The sequence below is a fragment of the Manis javanica genome, chromosome 14 (assembly GCF_040802235.1).
Source record: "Manis javanica isolate MJ-LG chromosome 14, MJ_LKY, whole genome shotgun sequence".
NCBI lineage: Eukaryota > Metazoa > Chordata > Mammalia > Pholidota > Manidae > Manis > Manis javanica.
In genome coordinates, this window is record NC_133169.1 from 83905925 (window position 1) to 83924612 (window position 18688).

At 41.1% G+C, this 18688-nt stretch overlaps 1 protein-coding gene across 1 annotated transcript in view; it reads right to left on the bottom strand.

Annotated features, from left to right (window-relative positions):
* Positions 1 to 16731, bottom strand: part of TRPC7 (transient receptor potential cation channel subfamily C member 7) — a 124016-nt gene extending 107285 nt beyond the window's left edge. Inside the window, exon 1 of the mRNA XM_017681083.3 lies at positions 15960 to 16731. Coding sequence (XP_017536572.3) covers positions 15960 to 16712 — 753 coding nt within the window. The 5' untranslated portion in view covers positions 16713 to 16731. The remainder of the gene's footprint in view (positions 1 to 15959) is intronic.
* Between the last annotated feature and the right edge of the window lie 1957 nt (positions 16732 to 18688).

Consider the following 18688-nt stretch of genomic DNA (forward strand, 5'->3'; position numbering starts at 1 on the left):
CAGCTTTAGTTTTCTTAGTTTTCCCGGGTCTGATAGCATCCTGCTTCTCCTGTGACCAGAGCCTGTATTCCCCAACTTCTCCGGACCTCTTGGGGTTGGCAAAGGCATACAGATGGTAACACACTACCTGATCTTTTTTACTGAGAGCTGGTGGAAAAGTGCATGGCTTCCTGTTTGAGCACAGGTTTTGGAAGGAAGCCAATGCCAGGAGTGTCCAAAGAGTGTTTATTGCAGTTTCTTATTCCTACACTGAGTTGACTGTGTAATGCCTGGGGTAAGCACCGCTCACATAGTTCATAAGTGGGAAAGAGAGGGAGACGCTTCCTTCATCCATGCCAAGTGAGATTTCTGAATGATGGAGATTTTTTTCACTTTGCAATCAAATGCAGTTCTCTCAGTTCTCTTGATTGGTGTTAAGTGAACCTCCACCTTGGACCCAGAAGCTGCAGTGGCATTTGCCAGCTTTTTATATAATTCATGGGCTTGAAGGATAGCAGAATATGCTGCCTCCAAATATGCCACTTTGACATAAGGATTATTTTTAGCTGAGGGCAATCAAGAAGAAAAAGATAAAAGAAAGGCTCTCTGCTCTCCCGTTTGGCTAAAAGCAGGATGTAAGTTTGTCAAGAGAGTCATCGCTCTCCGCTCTACCAAGAAGGAAAGAAGTTGTCACCGAGAAAACCCTAGTCGACTCTTTTCAGTTCAGAGACAGCACCAGGGGAGTCTTTATAACAAGCCTTGCTAAAACTAGCCCCCAGCTACCATTAGTTTCCCCCACATATTTACCTTCTAACACTTTGATGCCCCCAGAAGCTCAAAATCCTTTTCATTTTTCTTGTCACTTTTCTAAAATTTTATTCTCCTTTTGTTAAGATGCTGTATAAGCCCAACTTCCAATGACTCCTTTGACTCACTCGTCTCTGAATTCTTCCATCTGTGTGTGTAATACACCTGTTAATAAACTGCTATTTTTTTCTTGTTAACCTGTCTTTTGTCAGGGCTCCAGCTGGGAAACTAGGCGGGTAGGGGGAAAAATATATTTTTCCTCCCCTACAGCCTAATGGCAGAAGAGAACCATGGCTCTTTACCATTTTACAGCCTAAAAACCCAATATTAAAATGATTCATAGCCTGAAAAAGAAAGCCTTTTAGAAAAAGTTTTAGAAATTAACTGAATGGCTTTTGGCTTTTCCTTTTTAAAACTTCTGGCTTAAATATATGTGTCTGGGATTTGATGGGCAAACATGCAGTCCTATCCACTGGCAGCCGCCTTCATTCCGCTTAATTACATGAAGTTCCTGTGTTTGATATTTTCAGATGGGAGTCTTTGACTGTCAGACAGAATCAAATCTTGATAACTAACTGGAAGGAGCAGAGGGATATTGCTCTTAAGAAGGTGAGAGAATGTCTTTCTTAAATCAGAATGGTTTCTGGATGGATGAAAGAGTTAAATACACAAGATGAAGCTGTTAACAATACTAGAAGAAAACACAGGTGCATTTTAAAAATAATATTCGAATAGGGAAGACCTTGCCAAGCATGGCATGAAACTTAGAAACCACAAATGAAAGACTGACAAATAAAACAATAAATAAAACAAAAAATAAACATTTCCCTTCAGAAAGGCATACCGTAGGGATATAACAAGCCAAGCTGAAAAATATTCACAACACATAATACAAAGGGCTGACTTGTTTTTCATAAAAAATTTTTACAAGTCAAAAATTAAAACAGGAATGACCCAAAATGAGCAAAAAAAGAGGAACAGACAATTCACAGAAAAAGAAATGCAAACAAGAAACAAAAAGTGTTTAATCTTACTCTTAAAATATTCAGATTAAAATAGCATTGGGTGATCATGTCTCACCTGTAAAACCCACAACAATTAAAAAGTTTGAGAGCAGTTCCTGTGGGCAAGGGGGTGTGGAAAAGACACAGGGTCTGGGACCCACCCTCACCCAATACTGGGCTGCAGAAGTTGTTTTCTATTACAAACTCAGTGAATTGTTAGAGGTTTAGTTTTATTGATTATCTCTAAGGACTCTCGGCCCATCAGAATGGCATAAAGATTATTTTAAGCTAAAAACATCTGAACAAACAGCAGCTGAATTTCTTTGGCTTCTTTTAAAACTTCTTAACAGAGCCTTCCCCCAAAATGCAGCTGCCATAATCCTGTGGGGTGGGGGTTTCTGGCCAGAAAAGAGACTGACCACCTGCATCCAGATGATAACAAACATCACAAACCTCACGCCTTCCATCTGGGTCCCTAAAAGTACATGTGTTTCCTAAAAGCCCTCTTTTCCTTTAGATATTTTTTGTCCCTCCCCTTTCACTACTAAGTTGGTATATAGACCCCTTTTTTTTCCCTGTCAATTTATTATTTTTTCAAATTGAAGTGTAGTTGATACACAATATTATATTGGTTTCAAGTACACAGCAGCGATTTGGCAGTTATCTACATTATTAAATGCTCACCCCAGCTAGTGTAGTTACTGTCTGACAACTTAGATATTACAGTGTGTTTTGACTGTATTCTCTATGCTGAACTTTCATCCCATGACCAATTTATATTGTGATTGAGATTTTGTGCCTCTTTATCCCCTTCACCTATTTCACCAACCTCCTTCCCCTATGGCAAACACTGGTCTCTTCTCAGTGTCTATTGAGTCAATTTCTGTTTTGTTCATTTGTTTTATTTTTTTTGGAATCCACATATAAGTGAAATCATATAGCATTTGTCTTTCTCTTCCTGACTTACTTCACTTGGCATAATACATTCTGGGTCCATTCATGTTGTTGCAAATGGCAGGATTTCTTTTTTTTATGACTGAATAATATTCCACTGTGTATATGTACCACATCTTCCTTATCAATTCATCTACTGATGGACACTTAAGTTGCTTCCATATCTTGGCTATTGTAAATAATACAACAATAAACATAGGGGTGCATATATCTTTATGAATCAGTGATTTTTGTTTTCTTCAGGGAAATTCCCAGAAGTGGAATTACTGGGTTGTATGGTATTTCTGTTTTTAGTTTTTTGAGGAACTTCTATACTGCTTTCCATAGTGGCTGGACCAATTTTACATTCCCACCAACAGTGTAGAAGGGCTCCCTTTTCTCCACATCCTTGCCAACACCTGTTATTTCTTGTCTTTTGGATGGTGGCCATTCTGACTGGTGTGAGGTGATACCTCATGTGGTTCTGATTTGCATTTTCCTGATGATCAGTGATGTGGAGCATCTCTTCAGGTGCCTGTTGGCCATCTGTGTGTCTTGGAAAAATGTTCTTTCAGGTCCTCTGCCCATTTTTTAATTGGGTTGCTTGGTTTTTGGTTTTTTTTTGGTGTTGAATGAATTATGTATTTTGGGTATTAGCCCCTTATTAGGTATATCATATGCAAATATATTCTCTTATACAGTTGGTTGCCATTTCTTTTTGTTGATGATTTCCCTTGCTCCCTTGCTATGCAGAAGCTTTCTAGTTAAATGTAGTCCCACTTGTATATTTTTGTTTTGGTTTCCCTTGCCTGAGTGTGTCCAGATAAAAGTTGCTTATGCTGATGTTGAAGTGTTTACTGCCTTTGTTTTCTTTTAGTTTTGTGGTTTCAGGTCTTTCATTTAGGTCATTAATCCATTTTGAGTTTATTTTTTGTGTATGATGTAAAGGAGTGGTCCAGTTTGATTTTTTTACATGTAGTTGTATGGTTTTCCCAACACCATTTACTGAAGAGACTCTTTTCTCCCATTGTATATTCTTGCCTCTTTTGTCATGTATTAATTGACCATATAAATGTGGGTTTATTTCTGGGCTCCATCCTATTCCATTTATTTGTGTGTCTATTTTTTATGCTAGTACCACACTGTTTTGATTACTATAGCTTTGTAGTATAGTTTGAAAGCAGGAAGCATGACACCTCCAGCTTTGTTCTTCTTTCTTAAGATTGTCTTGGTTATTCCAGATCTTTTGTAGTTCCACACAAATTTTGGAATTACTTGTTCTAGTTCTGTGAAAAACTCCATTGGTATTTTGATAGGCATTGTATGAAATCTGTAGATTGCTTAAATGGTCATTTAAATACTATTAATTCTTCCAATCCCTAAGCAGGGCTATCCTTCCATTTGTGTCATTGTGGAATAGTTTTCAGAGTACAGGTCTTTCACCTCTTTGGTTAAATTTATTCCTAGGTATTTTATTCCTTTTGATGGGATTTTTTTCTTAATTTCTCTTTCTTCTAGTTTGTTTTTAGTATACAGAAATGCAACAGTTATATCTTACCACTTTATTGAATTTATTATTTTTAATAGTTTTTTGGTGGAGTCTTCAAAAGTTTCCTATATATATATACCATGTCATCTTATATAGTGATAGTTTTACTTCTTCCTTACCAATTTGATGCCTTTTATTTCCTTTTTTTTTTCCTGATTACTCTGGCTAGGACTTCCAGTACTATGTCAAATAAAATCTATTTTGTCTAATCTGGGTAAAGACATCCTTGTCTTTTTCCTTATCTTGGAGGAAAAGCTTTCAGTTTTTCACACTGAGTTTGATGGTAGCTGTGGTGTTGTCATATATGGTCTTTATTGTGTTGACATATGTTCCCTTTGTACCCACTTTGTTGAGAGCTTTTATCATAACTGGATGTTGAATTTTGTCCAATAGTTTTTCAGCATATATTGAAATGACTGTATGGTTTTTATCCTTCCTTTTGTTAATGTATTACATGGGTTGATTTTTTGATGCTGAAATATTCTTGCATCCCTGGAATAAATCCCACTTGGTTGTGGCGAATGATCCTTTTAATGTATTTTTGAATTCAATTTGCTAATAGTTTGTTGAGGATCTTTGCATCTGTGTTCAGCAAGGATATTAGTCTGTAATCTTTGGTAGTGTTTTTGTCAGCATTATCAGGGTAATATTGGCCCTGTAGAATTAATTTGGAAGTATTCCTTCATCTTCAGTTTTTTGGAATAGTTTAAGAAGGATAGGTGTTAATTGTTCTTGAAATGTTTGGTAGAATTCACCTGTGAAGACACCTGGTATTGTAGTTTTGTTTGCTGGGCGAGTTTTGATTACCAGTTAATTTCATCACTAGTAATTGGCCTTCTCTGATTTTCTATTTCTTCCTATTTCAGTCTTGGAATATTTTATATTTCTAGGAATTTATCCATTTCTCCTAGGTTATCCATTCTGTTACCATATAATTTTTCATAGTAATCTCTTACAATCCTTTGTATTTCTGTGATGTCCGTTGTAACTTATATTTCATTTCTGATTATATTTATTTGGACTCTCTTTTTTTCTTGATGTGTGTGGCTAAGTATTTATCAATTTGGTTTATCTTTTCAAAGAACAAGCTCTTAGTTTTACAGATATTTTCTATGATTTTTAGTCTCTATTTCATTTATTTCTACTCTGGTCTTATTTCCTTCCTCTACTAACTTTGGGCTTTGTTCTTGTTTTTATTGGTCCTTTAGGTGTAAGATTAGATTGCTTATTTGAGAATTTCTTGTTTCCTGAGGTAGGCATGTATTGCTATAAACTTCCCTTTTAGAACCCCTTTTGCTGTGTTCCAAAGATTTTGAGACTGTGTGTTTCTATTTTCATTAGTCTCCAAGTATTTTTTTATTTCCTCTTTGATTTCTCTATCAACCTATTGGTTGTTTAATAGCATGTTGGTTAGTCTCCCATGTTTGTGTCTTTTTTTTTTCTTTCTTGTAATTGATTTTGAGTTTTATATCATTGTGGTAGGAGAAGATGCTTAATGAGATTTCGGTCTTCTTAAATTTATTGAGACTTGTTTTGTGGCCTAACATTGTGATCTGTCCTGGAGAGTGTTTCATGTGCAGTTGAAAAGAATGTGTATTCTGCTGTTTTGGATGGAATATTCTGTATATATCTGTTAAGTCCATCTGGTCTAGTGTGTCATTCAGAGATGCTGTTTCTTAATTGATTTTCTATCTGAATTATCTATCCATTGATGTAGGTCGGGGGTTAAAGTCCCCTATTACTATTGTATTGCTGTCTCTCCCTTTACATCTGTTAATATTTGCCTTATGTATTTAGGTGCTCCTGTGTTAATTGCATAGATATTTACAATTTTGTCTTCTTGCAGGATTGATTCCTTTATTGTTATATAATATCCTGCTTTGTGTCTTGTTACAATCCTTGTTTTAAAGTCTATTATGTAAGTCTGATATAAGTAGTGCTACCCCAGCTTTTTTTCCCCTTCAATTCTGTTTTCATGGAATGTCTTTGCCATCCCTTCACTTTAAGTCTGTATGTGTCTTTAGGTCTGAAGTGAGTGTTTTTTAGACAGTTTATAGATGGGTCTTGTGTGTTTATCCACTCAACCACTCTTTGTATTTTCACTGAAGCATTTGTACTATTTGCATTTAGTGAAATTATTGATAGGTATATTGCTATTTTAATTGTATTTCGATTATTTTTTCACTGTCCCTTTCTTCTTTTGCTCTCTTCCCTTGTAATTTTATGACTTTATTTAACATTATGCTTAAATTTCTTTCCCTTTATTTTTGGTGTATCTATTATAGGTTTTTGTTTGTGGTTACCATGAGGTTCACATATGACATCCTGTGTATAAACCAGTCTATGTTAAGTTGATGCTTACTTAAGTTCGAATGCATTCTAAGAGCACTACGTTTTTATTCTCCATACTCTGTTTTCTGAATATGATGGTATACTTTACACCTTTTTATTTTGTGGTTCCTTTTACTAATTTTTTAGACACAGTTGATTTTATTACTTTGTCTTTTAACTTTTATACGAGTGACTATGTACTACTTTTGCTGTATGTTTTCCTATTGGTTCCTTAACCTATCCTCATTCTTTTGAGGTTTTCCTTTTGTTGCTCAGTTTGAATACTATTACTCTGTCTTCCAGATTGCTGATGTGCCTTCTGCATCCTCTAATTTGCTGTTTTTCATTTATTTTATTGTAGTCTTCAACTCTGATTGGCTCTTTTTTATATTGTCTCTTTGTTGAAGTTCTCTGAGTTTATACACTCTCTCCTCAAGTCTGGTGGGCATCTTTATAACCATTATTATGAACTCTTTATCAGGTAGATTTTTTTTTTTTGAGAGGGCATCTCTCATATTTATTGATCAAATGGTTGTTAACAACAATAAAATTCAGTATAGGGGGGTCAACGCTCAATGTACAATCATTAATCCATCTCAAGCCTAATTCTCGTCAGTCTCCAATCTTCTGAAGCATAATGAACAAGTTCTTACATGGTGAACGAGTTCTTACAGAGTGAATAAATTCTTACATGGTGAACAGTACAAGGGCATTCATCACAGAAACTTTCGGTTTTGATCATGCAATATGACCTATAAACAATCAGGTCAAATATGAATATTCATTTGATTTTTATACTTGATTTATATGTTGATCCCACATTTCTCCTATTATTATTATTATTATTATTATTATTATTTTTAATAAAATGCTGAAGTGGTAGGTAGATGCAAGATAAAGGTAGAAAACATAGTTTAGTGCAGTAAGAGGGCAAATGTAGATGATCAGATGATCAGGTGTGTGCCTATGGACTAAGTATTAATCCAGGCTAGACAAGGGCAGCAAGACATCCACGGATGCAGAAGATTTCTCTCAAAGCAGGGGGGGTGAGGTTCTGAGTATCAGGTAGATTTTTAAACTCCATTTTGTTTACTTCTTTTTCTGATGTTTTGTCTTGTTCTTTTGTTTGGAGGGTAGTCCTCTGTCTCTCTTTTTATTTTATTTTTTTAGTTTCTTTGTTTCTATGAAATAGACAAAACAGCTACCTCTCCCAATTTGGAGAAATGGCTTACTGTAAGAACATGCCCTGGGTAGGCTTTGGCTGGCTGGCTGGAGCCCAGGTGGGTACATTTCAGGGTATCCTGGGGTGCTGTGTTTAGGGGGTGCCCTGGTAGGACTGCTATAGTTAGTTGAAGCAGGCAGGGGTTGGGGTCTTGAGTTGTTCACTATAGAGGGCACCCTGGTAGGGTGACTGGAGGCCACACGGGCATGCTCTGGTTGTGTCCTGGTATGTGCCAAGCAGTGGGTACTTTGGTGGGATGGCTCAAATCCAAGTGTGCGAGGTCGAGGGTGTTTCTTCTCCCTATGCCCCTCCACTGGGAAGCACTGAGAGGCCCCAGGGAGAGAAGAAGCAAGGTCCTGGGTGCTCAGAGACAAGAAACCTGCCCTGGAAACAGTCGCGAGCCGGCCTCCTTGCCTGTGCTGGTACCCCGACTTTTACAGATCACCCACTGGCCGAGACGCACTGGTCCTTCCGCATGCACGTGCCATTCGCTGCCTCTCTGGGAGGCCCTCCCCTTTCTCCGGAGTCATCCAGCTCCTTCCGGTCTTGTACCCTCTGATCCATTACCAACAGCAGGCAGGGTAGATCTTTTTAAATGGCAGATGTGAGTCACTCACTAACCTGCTGAAACCTTTAGTGGTTCCTGTTCACCCTAAAATGAAGTCCATCTTCTTAACCTGGCCTCCAGTGATGTCCTGGCAGAGATGCTTTTCTTCAGTGTCTCTTCCACCTGCTGCCTCCCCTTAACTCCCCACAAGAGGGAGGGAGCTGCTCACGATTCTGGAGATGGGCCTCTTTCTGCTCTTGGCTTTGGGCTATTTCATGTGCAGTTTCTAGGCCTGGAACAGTCTTCCCTATTCCCTGGTCTCTGTTTGTCTCTGAAATACTCTCAGGTATCGTTAAACATTGTCTCCTCTGAGAAATCTTTAAATGTGTGTGTATGCCCCCTACCCCCTGCTGCCAACACACACACACACACACACACACACACACACACACACACACACACACACACACACACACACACACACACACACAAAGTCAGCTCTTTTAAAAGTGCCCTTTTACTGCTCAGCACTCAGCATGGTTGTAAACCTATGTTTATTTGTATGATTATATGGGGAATGCCTATCTTCTCTACTAGGCTATAAGGTGCTGAAGAGAAAAACTATCTTATTCATCATTACATCCCAGCACCCAGCCCAGAGTATGGTACAAACTAGAGGCTTAGTAAATGTTTGTTGTATGTTTATATGTATGAATGCTGAATTTTTAGATGGCTCTATAACTAGGGCTCCTCCAGTTCTGATACCCTATAGGTCCGTAGACCATAGTCCCATCCCACCCTCCTGACATATTTTCCACATTCATTCTGAAAGTTAATTTGCTAGTAGTAAAACCCATGCCTCTGTGTTGATGGGTGTGCAGTGTATTTGATTAACATTTTTCTATTATGATGAATTTATATAGCATTGTAACATTTTTCCAGAGAAAAATCCTGCTTCTCTGTCATTTCCATTTAATTTAATTTGTGCTACTGCTCACTGACTAATGTTCTCAAGCGCTGTCTCCACCTTCTCCGCATCTCTGATACTGCAGACTGATAGTTGCACTTGTATAGGAAATGATTTTTCTCCAGTGTGTGTGTGTGTATGTGTGTAGTGAGAAATCTTTTCCATGGAGATATTAAAAAAAACCTCTGTATTTGGCAGGAGCTCTGCCTGCCCATTTTCTCCATTCCCTCCCTTGCTGCTCTATCTTTCCCACCTACATTTCATCTTTTCATAGTAATATTTTAGCAACACTCTAGGCTTACGAAGGTTCAGTGGTCTGCATTTTTCCTATTGGAAAATATTCCCTTGGCTTTTTTTAACTTTGTGGCCACATGTACAGCTTATACTTTTCCTCATTCTGGAAGGATCTTCTGGGAAGAGTAGGGAAGCTTAGCAGAAATTTGGAAGACCCCCCTGAATGCACGAGGTGCTGAACCATAAGTGTGCTTATCAGGAGGACAAGTTGTGGGGGTGCTGAAAATCCAGTGGGCTGATTCCCACTGAGCTCTCTGGAGAAGAATTATACTTATTATGTGTCAGGTTCTTTGCAAAGACTTTTATGTTCTTCATCTCATTTAATCCTCACCAATACCCTGGGAGGTCATTAATCATTAATTCATTCACTGACTTATTTATTTACAGGGCAGCTAATATGGGCCAGGACTTTGTGGAGGTTAAATGGGATGGGGAGGCATAGAAAGCTCTTAAGAACAGGCTGAATCGTGATGTCATTTACAGAGATTAGAGTAAGAGCAAGTGTTTGGATGGGGAAAACAAAATACTCTGTTTTTAGACATATTAAATTCTAATACCTATCCTCGTGCTGCCCATGTTTCATGTAAGAAAGTTACTTACCAATAGATGCCCAAGACTGAATGGTTGTCAGGAGATGGGGCTCAGACTGGAATCCAAGTCAGTCTGATTCCAAAGTCAAACTCTTTTCTCTCTACCCATAGTTCTGGGGAAATGAAACATGGCAGAGCCTGTCCCCTGCCCTTGTCCTCATCCCGAAGTGGCCTCCTGTATTACACCTGAGTACCTGTTACTCAACATGCACTCTCTCCCTGTATTTTAGAGGCTGATACTCACAGCATAAATCCTGGAAGAGAAAAATCATTTAACTTGAGGCAGTAGTTATGACTCAGTGAAAAGCTGTCATTAAAGGACACATTAATTAGCTCATTTCCTGTGATGACTGACTAATGAATGCTCTGGCAAAAGTGCTCCTTCAGACACTTACGTAGAAACTAGAAAAAGACAAAGCTAACATGGGCAGAAGTCACCTGTGTCCCTTCTCCTAAATAAGCTGGTCACTGGATCTTGCCCTCAGATACGGAAGCTGATGAAACTACCCCCGGGGTGCACCTGACAACTGGCATGTACACTCTGACTGCACCCTGCCTGGGCATGCTTAGCGGGGGACCATTCCATCATATGCCATCGCCTGCCGTCCATGATCCTTCTCTGCTTACATTCTGCATCATCAGGTGGTCAAGCAGGGGGCTTGGGTGACAGTCAGGTCCTTAAGGGTGTTGGGGGTGATACAGAAGTGAGTGCTTTGAGGAGTCTTCTGCCAGTGTCTTAGAAAGAAACAACCTGCCTTTAAGACCTGCAGCCTTCATAGCTTAAAAAATATTTTCCCAATGGAAAAGGAAGCAATTTTCAAGTCATTTCCTGCATGTTAAACAGGCAGTTGTTTATACTAACTTTAAAACGTCAAGGAAATATATTTTCCCAGGGTGTTGGTCTATAAAATTTAGAAATGCTCAAAATATTCAAAGCATGAGAAGCAGGTGCAAAAGCCGCTCCCATTGGATGCTGGGGGCAGCGGGCTTACTTAGCCTTTGGTGCCGCCTCAGGCTCAGGGTGGGCCTTTGTACAGCCTCCCCGGCCCCCTGGCTCCGTGTGGCCAGAGTGCAGACGTGGCCCGAGCTCCCCCTACCACAGCACAGAGTCAGTCCTCCTCCCCTCACCTCTTTCCCCTTCCGTTTGGATGAGTTTGCAAGCGGATTACAAAGTGTCATCTCAACGTCTTTACCTTCCACAATAGGATCTTACTAGACATCATAGCAGGTGGCAAATTGATCTGATTTATCATTATTTACATTTTTAATTTGTGGTATTTTAGATCCAGAGAGGTTTTTTTATGGGTCTTAAAATGGCAACACAAACACTGATGCATAATTCATTATCTATTTTTCTTAATACACGTGTTTAACATCCCATTGACAAACAGAAAAATCAACTCCTTAAGCAAGATGCAGCTCAGCTTTGCTGTCTTGCCCCCTCCTCTTCTCTGTGGTCCGTAAGAATAAATCGCTTGTGAGTGAAACACAGTCAGCAGCCTCTGTGCTGGTGTTTTGTATTCTCAGTTGTAGCCTTGCTAATAGTCAGAATGACAAAATCTTAAATAACGAAGACAGTGTTTGTTGGACTTCCACAGTTCCCTGACTGAGAAACAGTGGGTTCTTTTAAACTTGAGCCAAAGGTCAGAGAACAAGAAGGGTACCTCCAATCCCCATCCTGTGTTCCCTTCCTTTCCAAAGACTCACTAGAATATTCTGTTGTCATCCTTTCCTTCTCTGCCCCTCCCGCCCTTGCTAGACATTGCTGTTCACATAGCTAAAGTGAAAGAAAGATTAACACCTGTCATCCTTTTGAAACATCAGCTGCACAAACAACATGCATAGACAGAATGCAGAGGAATCTGGGAAGACAACAGCAAAATAAAGGCGACACTGAGCACTATTATCAGGATGATCAGTGAAGTAAACCAAGCAGAATAATTCAACAGAAAGGTAGAGACCTTACAGCGTTCTTGGTGGCAGAAGCTGTAATGCAACCGACTTAAACATGTTCCTTGTTTTTCCATGCTACTCCAAGTACCCCTGCACAGAGACAGCCTGTTTCATCAGGATGAAACACCTCTGAATAGCCCATCCCATGCCAGTCTTCCCCTGCTCTGTCTCCTGCACAGGTAAACCAGTCAACCAGAATTCACTGTGGGCAGGGCTCCTAGACCCCATATGAAGTTCTATGGACAAGACCAACAAGATGCTCTGCCCTCCAGGAGCTTGGTGGTCTTTGGTTCCAAACAATGCAGAATGTGATTGACTTCAGGTATTTAATGTGTGTTAGTTTTCTCCCCCCAACCACTTCATAACCTTTAGGGCCTCACCCTTTTGCCATGTCTGTCCAGTCCCTCTATTAAATCCATACGTGTAGGAGGAGTTTAAAACACAGATAAAAGTAAGCACTTGCTTCATCAGTTGAAATGATTTTCCTTTTAGGATTCTTTCATTACCTTTTTCAAGTATTTGTGAAATGTTTACTAGATTAGTGGGCACCACGAAGGGGATTAGGAAGGTCTCAGTAGCCCCACTGAGTTTTAATATTTTTCTAGACCCACGAAGAAGAGAAACGTAAGAAAATGCCGCAACAGCTGTATAACTTCCACACAAAAATAGCTTGCTAGCAAGGATCTTGTTCCAACACAATTTACTGGAGATCTTGACATGGGCTGTACTTCTGGCTAATGACTAGACTATTCTGGTGATAAAATGACTCCAAAAATCATAGCCTGGGCGACTGAATTCCGAGTTTGCACTTAAATGTTTTCTAGTCTACAGTAAGAGTCACTCCTAGAATGAGTGTTTTTTAGAGGACCTGGAGGATGGTATATGGCATCTCCAGGGAGAACCTGATAGCTTTTTTACACAGTTGACAGCATTGGGTAATCTCCACTTGGCTACAGTCAGCAACGTGTGATCCCTTTAAAGCAGAACAGACTCCTAAAGAGTGCATTTTACAATGCACACTTGCTCTTTATTCTTTTATTACAATTTTACTTCCCTCTTGCTAAGCTCTTCTCTGAGAAGATTTATTATTTCAGGAATGCACATACGAGGAGAGTTGAATAAGTAATAAAGTTCTAAAAGGATGGTTATGTTAATTTATAATATGCCATTTTTCGACAATCTGAAAGACATTATTTCAAACAAAGGTAACTAGGGGGATTTAATAGCCAGCAAATGTACTTAGGCTAACTCTTATTCTGAGTAAATCATTGCATTGTAGAATGGATTTGTCCTCACATGAGCAGTGTTCTTAATTGTCCATAATTTTCATAATTTACTTTTTAAATAAAAAATCATAGTACATGCTTTCAACAAACTTCCACTTTTAGATATTATATACACTGAAATATGCCAGACTGGATTTTAGTAAAGGAAACAAATGGCTCAGATGTAATTAAAAATGTTAGTCTAGTGTCATTGTATTTAGTAAGGTTGTATTTCCAGATTCTGGATAAGTAGAGAATTGTGCGATTATTTAAATAATCTGATCCAAAACGTTTTTTGCTTGAATTTTTTTTTTCAAGAAATATCTAAATTGGTTGGCTTAGCCATGTCTTTCACATGACCTGCGCAGATTCCGTCTGAAGCCCAGGGAACAAGCAGAAGTCCCCCAAGTTTCCTGGGGATGTCACTGGCCTTATTGCTAGTGGGTGGCATTTACTGCACAGAAACAAGGGAAGAACAAGCAATGACTCACATTCCTTGGGGGCTGCTTTGGGCCGTCTCTCCATCTGCATCCACCAGTTTTTCTGCATGAGGCTATGAACAATGCAGGATTTAGGGAAGTGGCCCCAGTTCAGTAGATGGGTGCAATATGGGGGGACGGACGGAATAAAGTTGGTTTCATTATAGGAATCTTTATCCTGTCACACCTTGTGGTGTCCTGCAGCTTCCTGTAGGCCTGGCTCTTCTGTCCTTTGCTGTGGGTGTTCCCTCTCCTACAGAGAGGCCCTGTGCTTGAACAACTAACTTGTGCCCTTCTTTAGTCCCAGTGCCTCACACTCCAGATCCTCTAATTCATCTTACCTGCTAGTCTAGCAAGTTTCTAAAACTCTTAATCTTCATCATTTTATCCCCTAATCACAGACTTCCAGTGGCTCCCCATGTCCTACGGGATAACATCCAAAATACTCAGCCTCACAAGCAGGGGCCCTCTGAGATCTGTCCTGACTCATCTCTTCAGCGTTCTCCTGTGTGCCCTATAGGAGGCCTTTATTCTGGTCCCATGGAGCTTCTTCTCGGTGGCCTGCCTGCGGTGGGCCACTCTGGTCCTCACCTTTGCTTGCCCCCACCTCTCTCTTGCCATTGATCTAATTCCTCCTGCTTAGCAAGGCCCTGTCCAGTTCTGATTCTTCCTCTGGGATCTCCCTGAACCATGTGGTCCAAGGGGCCTCCCTTGCTATGGGTTGGCATCCATCCTTGATCACCAAACTGGGGCCTGTGCACGGCCAGTTTTTGCACAGACATCTTGCTTGGGCAATGAACTTTTCTCCTGCAGCTGACATCTTTCTCCAGCTTCATTGTCAGCCCTGCGTGTGATGCTCTTTTGCATGTTCCATGGCATTGTAGGCTCTGATTGAATGTCGGGGTGAGAAATTATGAGCCCAGTTGTAGTTTCTATTCTACTAGTCACACCTCCTTCAACGGAGAATGCCTGTATCATTCAGATAAAATAAATGAGACTGAGAAGCCCAGTGCAGAAACAAGGCCTCCGACTTGCAATTTCCTGGCATGGCTAGAAGCTGGCTCTGCAGTAAAAATGCTTATATAGGAATAATGGTTTTGCTGTTTAATAGCTTTGATATCTTTCTACTTCTGTGGGTGCTTGTGAAATTGGGATAATAGTGGTTGTAGCAATAATGGGTAATGAGTATTATACAAAATTATATAGGTAAGGCAGTAGTGTGCTTGGCGTACTAAATGTAAGTAGCCACTAAATGTTTGCTCTTTATTACTGTTATCAAAAGTCTGTTTCAGGAAAGATGTCGGTGGATATTAAAAGCACAGGATCATTATTGAATAATGGACTTTAGACATGGATCCCCATCCCCTTGGCTGGACAGGAACAGCCTGATAGGTCCAGGTGTTCTTAGGGTGGCCGAACTACTGGGCTCACCCCTGGGTCCATCTACTGGGGTGACAAGCCCAACTCTACAGAGACAGGTTTATTTTCATGGAACTCCCCCTCATCTGTTTTTGGCAGGACAAAAGCAGTACCTTGCAAAATTGGGAAAGACTTCAGCCAAATCTTTCTAGTATTAGATATGACACTGAATCTAGGATCATCACAGCCTAGGATGGAAGAGAGATACAAAAAAGACTCATCAAAACCATGCAGGTGAGACAATCAAGTCTAAGACTCGGACTAGGAAGCGGCCACAGGTATCCTAGGTCCTCCTGAGCTCCCTGAAGGAGAGCTGAGGCATTTATACCAGAGCCACAGCGTCATCCTGCCCGTGCGCTGCTTGCCTTTTCCAGTGTGGATTAGTGCTTAAGTCACCTCTTCTCCACATTTATATGGTTTCAAATATCCCATCTGACGGACCGAATATCCCCCAGGTCTACATCTGACACAGGTTGAGGAAGTGCGTTCCTCCCTGTGAGCCTGAACGGGGAGACCTGAGGCCATCACTGTGTTAGACCAGAAGACAACCCACGTGGCTACTAGACACACCTGGAGCCCACCGCACAATCCGCCTGTGGGGCGGTGAGTGGGGGAGTTACCTTGAATTCGGTCTCAATGTTGGCTAGTCTGGCTAACTCGTTGCTTAGCTCCAGTGCGGTGAGGACAGGGTCTTCACTGGACAGGGACAAGTAGGCAGCACTTGCCAGTCCCTTGTAGGCGTTCATGCGGGAGCGGGAGTGGCTGAAGGAGTCCTTCCGCTGCTTCTCGGTGCACTCGTTGCATTTGCAGAAGTAGTCGTGGGGCCGCTCAATGCGGGCCCCCTTGAGTAATAGGATGTGCACGATCTCATACTCCTGGCAGTGGGCGGCCAGGATGATGGGCGTGATGTCGTGGGAGAAGCGCGTACCATCCTCGTCATAGGCGTAGAAGTCGTCGTCGCGCAGCTCCTGCTCCAGCGGGCTGAGCGTCAGGCGCTGGCCCTGTGCGAAGGCGGGGTGGTTGAGGATGGCCTCCACGATGCGCACGTAGCCCTTGCTGATGGCCAGCAGCAGCGCATCTCCCACCCGTGCCAGGTTCTCTTTCTTGAGCAGCAGCTCTGTGACCTCTAGGTGCTCATTGCCCACGGCCAGCTGCAGTGCATTTTGCCCCATGTAGTCCACGCAGTTAAAGTTAAGGGTCTTAGACTCCTCCAGCATTTTCCTGACCACGGGGATGTTGCCATACTCAGCCGAGTCCAGGAAGCGCTCCTCCTCTGGCGTCAGGCTGGTGCCCTTCTCGTTGAACATGTAGGCGGGACCCCGGATGGCTTGGCGGCGGCCCTTCTCCCTCAGGGTTGTGTGCCTGCGCTGCATGTTTTTGAAGGTGCTGTTCCCCAGCCTGTGAGGCGACAAGGCAAAGACACTTGGTTACTCTCCCACGGGCCTGTGGGTTCCCAGGGCACAGAGCAAATGACAGTTGTTGAGATCGAGGAGAATGTCATGACTGGCATCTTAAGAGAAACCATGAAATCTTACTAGAAATCATTGTCTTATCATTGGATTAAGATCAAGACAAACTGGATAATCTGGACTATTCTTCTTCAAATGGAAGAATATTGATGTAGTTGTCTTGCACCTGCGCTCCTTGGTTGGGGGAGAGGTGGCAGAGCTGGAGAAGTATGTTTTGGTGGAGTCTAATGGGAGATGCAGGTGGAGGGTGTGGGGTGCTGGTGTGACTGACACAGGCCAAGAACTGTCAATTTTATTTGCATCCGTGCAAAGTTGTGCGTGCCACTTAACTTCTCTGTGCTTCAGCACAACACTTCTCTGCAATTTAACCTGTATGACATGGATAACTTTTCTGTGCCATAGGGTCCCTAGGAGAATTAAACAAGGTAACATGCATGGAGAAAGAACTCAGTCAGTGTTGGTTTTATTCTGTACCCTCTTGCCTGTGGGTGCGGCCAGCTGTCCAAGGGCTCTGCTCTAGGGATGACCATCGTGGGTTGTGCTGCCTTTGGTTCAGGCGTCAGGTGTACTGCCCCACTGCGCTCCTGCACTGTAACAAACCTACGACAGGCACGCATAGCCACACCTGTGTTTCTGCATTCAGTGCTATAGGATATGGGGACTGTGCATACTTTCTGGTCCCATGCATCCTAAGCACCTCCTAAAGGGCAGGATGTAGCAGGGAGTAGGCCTCGACTCATTGCCACTTTCTCAGGGCCACTGAGGCAGCCCTCCTGAGGAAATTCTGCCATAGCTTCTTAAGATTGAACCTGGATTTTTATATAGCTGAAACAACAGGTCAATTTATATGTTGGGTTCATTTCTAACTTGTTCTTTCCTGTTGTGTCTTAGTATAGAAGTTAATACTAATACTGCTACTAATACCAATCAGCCTTTATTACGCACCTATTATATGCCAGTAATTATACTAAGAAGTTAATATACCTCATATATATTACTTGAGCAATTCTTACATCAAGCCTATAAAGTAGATGCTATTTTTAAGCTTCTCTCAGATGAAGATCCTGAGACGAGTAGAGCTGAGAAACAGGCTTCAGAATCAGAAGTCTGGAGTAGGAATCTTGGCTCTACCTTTTGCCAGCTTTGTGACTTGGGACTAACCTTTAGTTTGCCAGTGTTTTAAAATGGCAGACTAGAGGAAATAACAGCTGTAGTGTAATATGAACTTGAGCCAGGTACCCCATCTGCAGCCAGCCTTGGGACCTTAAGCAGGTCTCTAGTTCAAGGTGCTTCAACTGTAGAAAAGTGAGTCTGGACCAGATGTTTCCTAACTGTCTATGAACTTGAATATTTCACACTTTTCTGATTCTCTGCTTTGCCCTACCCATATTTTCTATTCTCCTTTTCTAGTCTACCTTCACTCACGTTATTCAAATAGAATGGCATACATTTCAATAAGAGACTATCTGTTCTAGAGAGTAAGAACTTGGGGGATTGTTTTGAACTATTTTCCATGTTCCTAGTTGTCTTTTTGCTATTGGTTATGTCTCTGTGCATTAAGAATATTCAATATTTCACTTAAACCATTTATAAAAAATAAAAGTAATCACAGATGAAGGTTTTTACATTAAATCTAGTATTTCAAGATTTTTTTAAAAGGTGACAAGCAGTCTTGTGATTTTTAAAATTTTCAGCTTCATTTAGTTTTCTGCTCCTTTTACCTTTTGATCTGCCCAAAAGCTCTTGGTTTTAGCGTCTTTAGTGGGCCCTGTTGGGTATAAAGCAAAGACTTGGAGGTCAGAACTTGTTCTCTAATCCTACCTAGGCCCAAGTCACACTTCCTGGGAGAAGCTGCTAACCTGTTCAGTTGAGCAGCATTT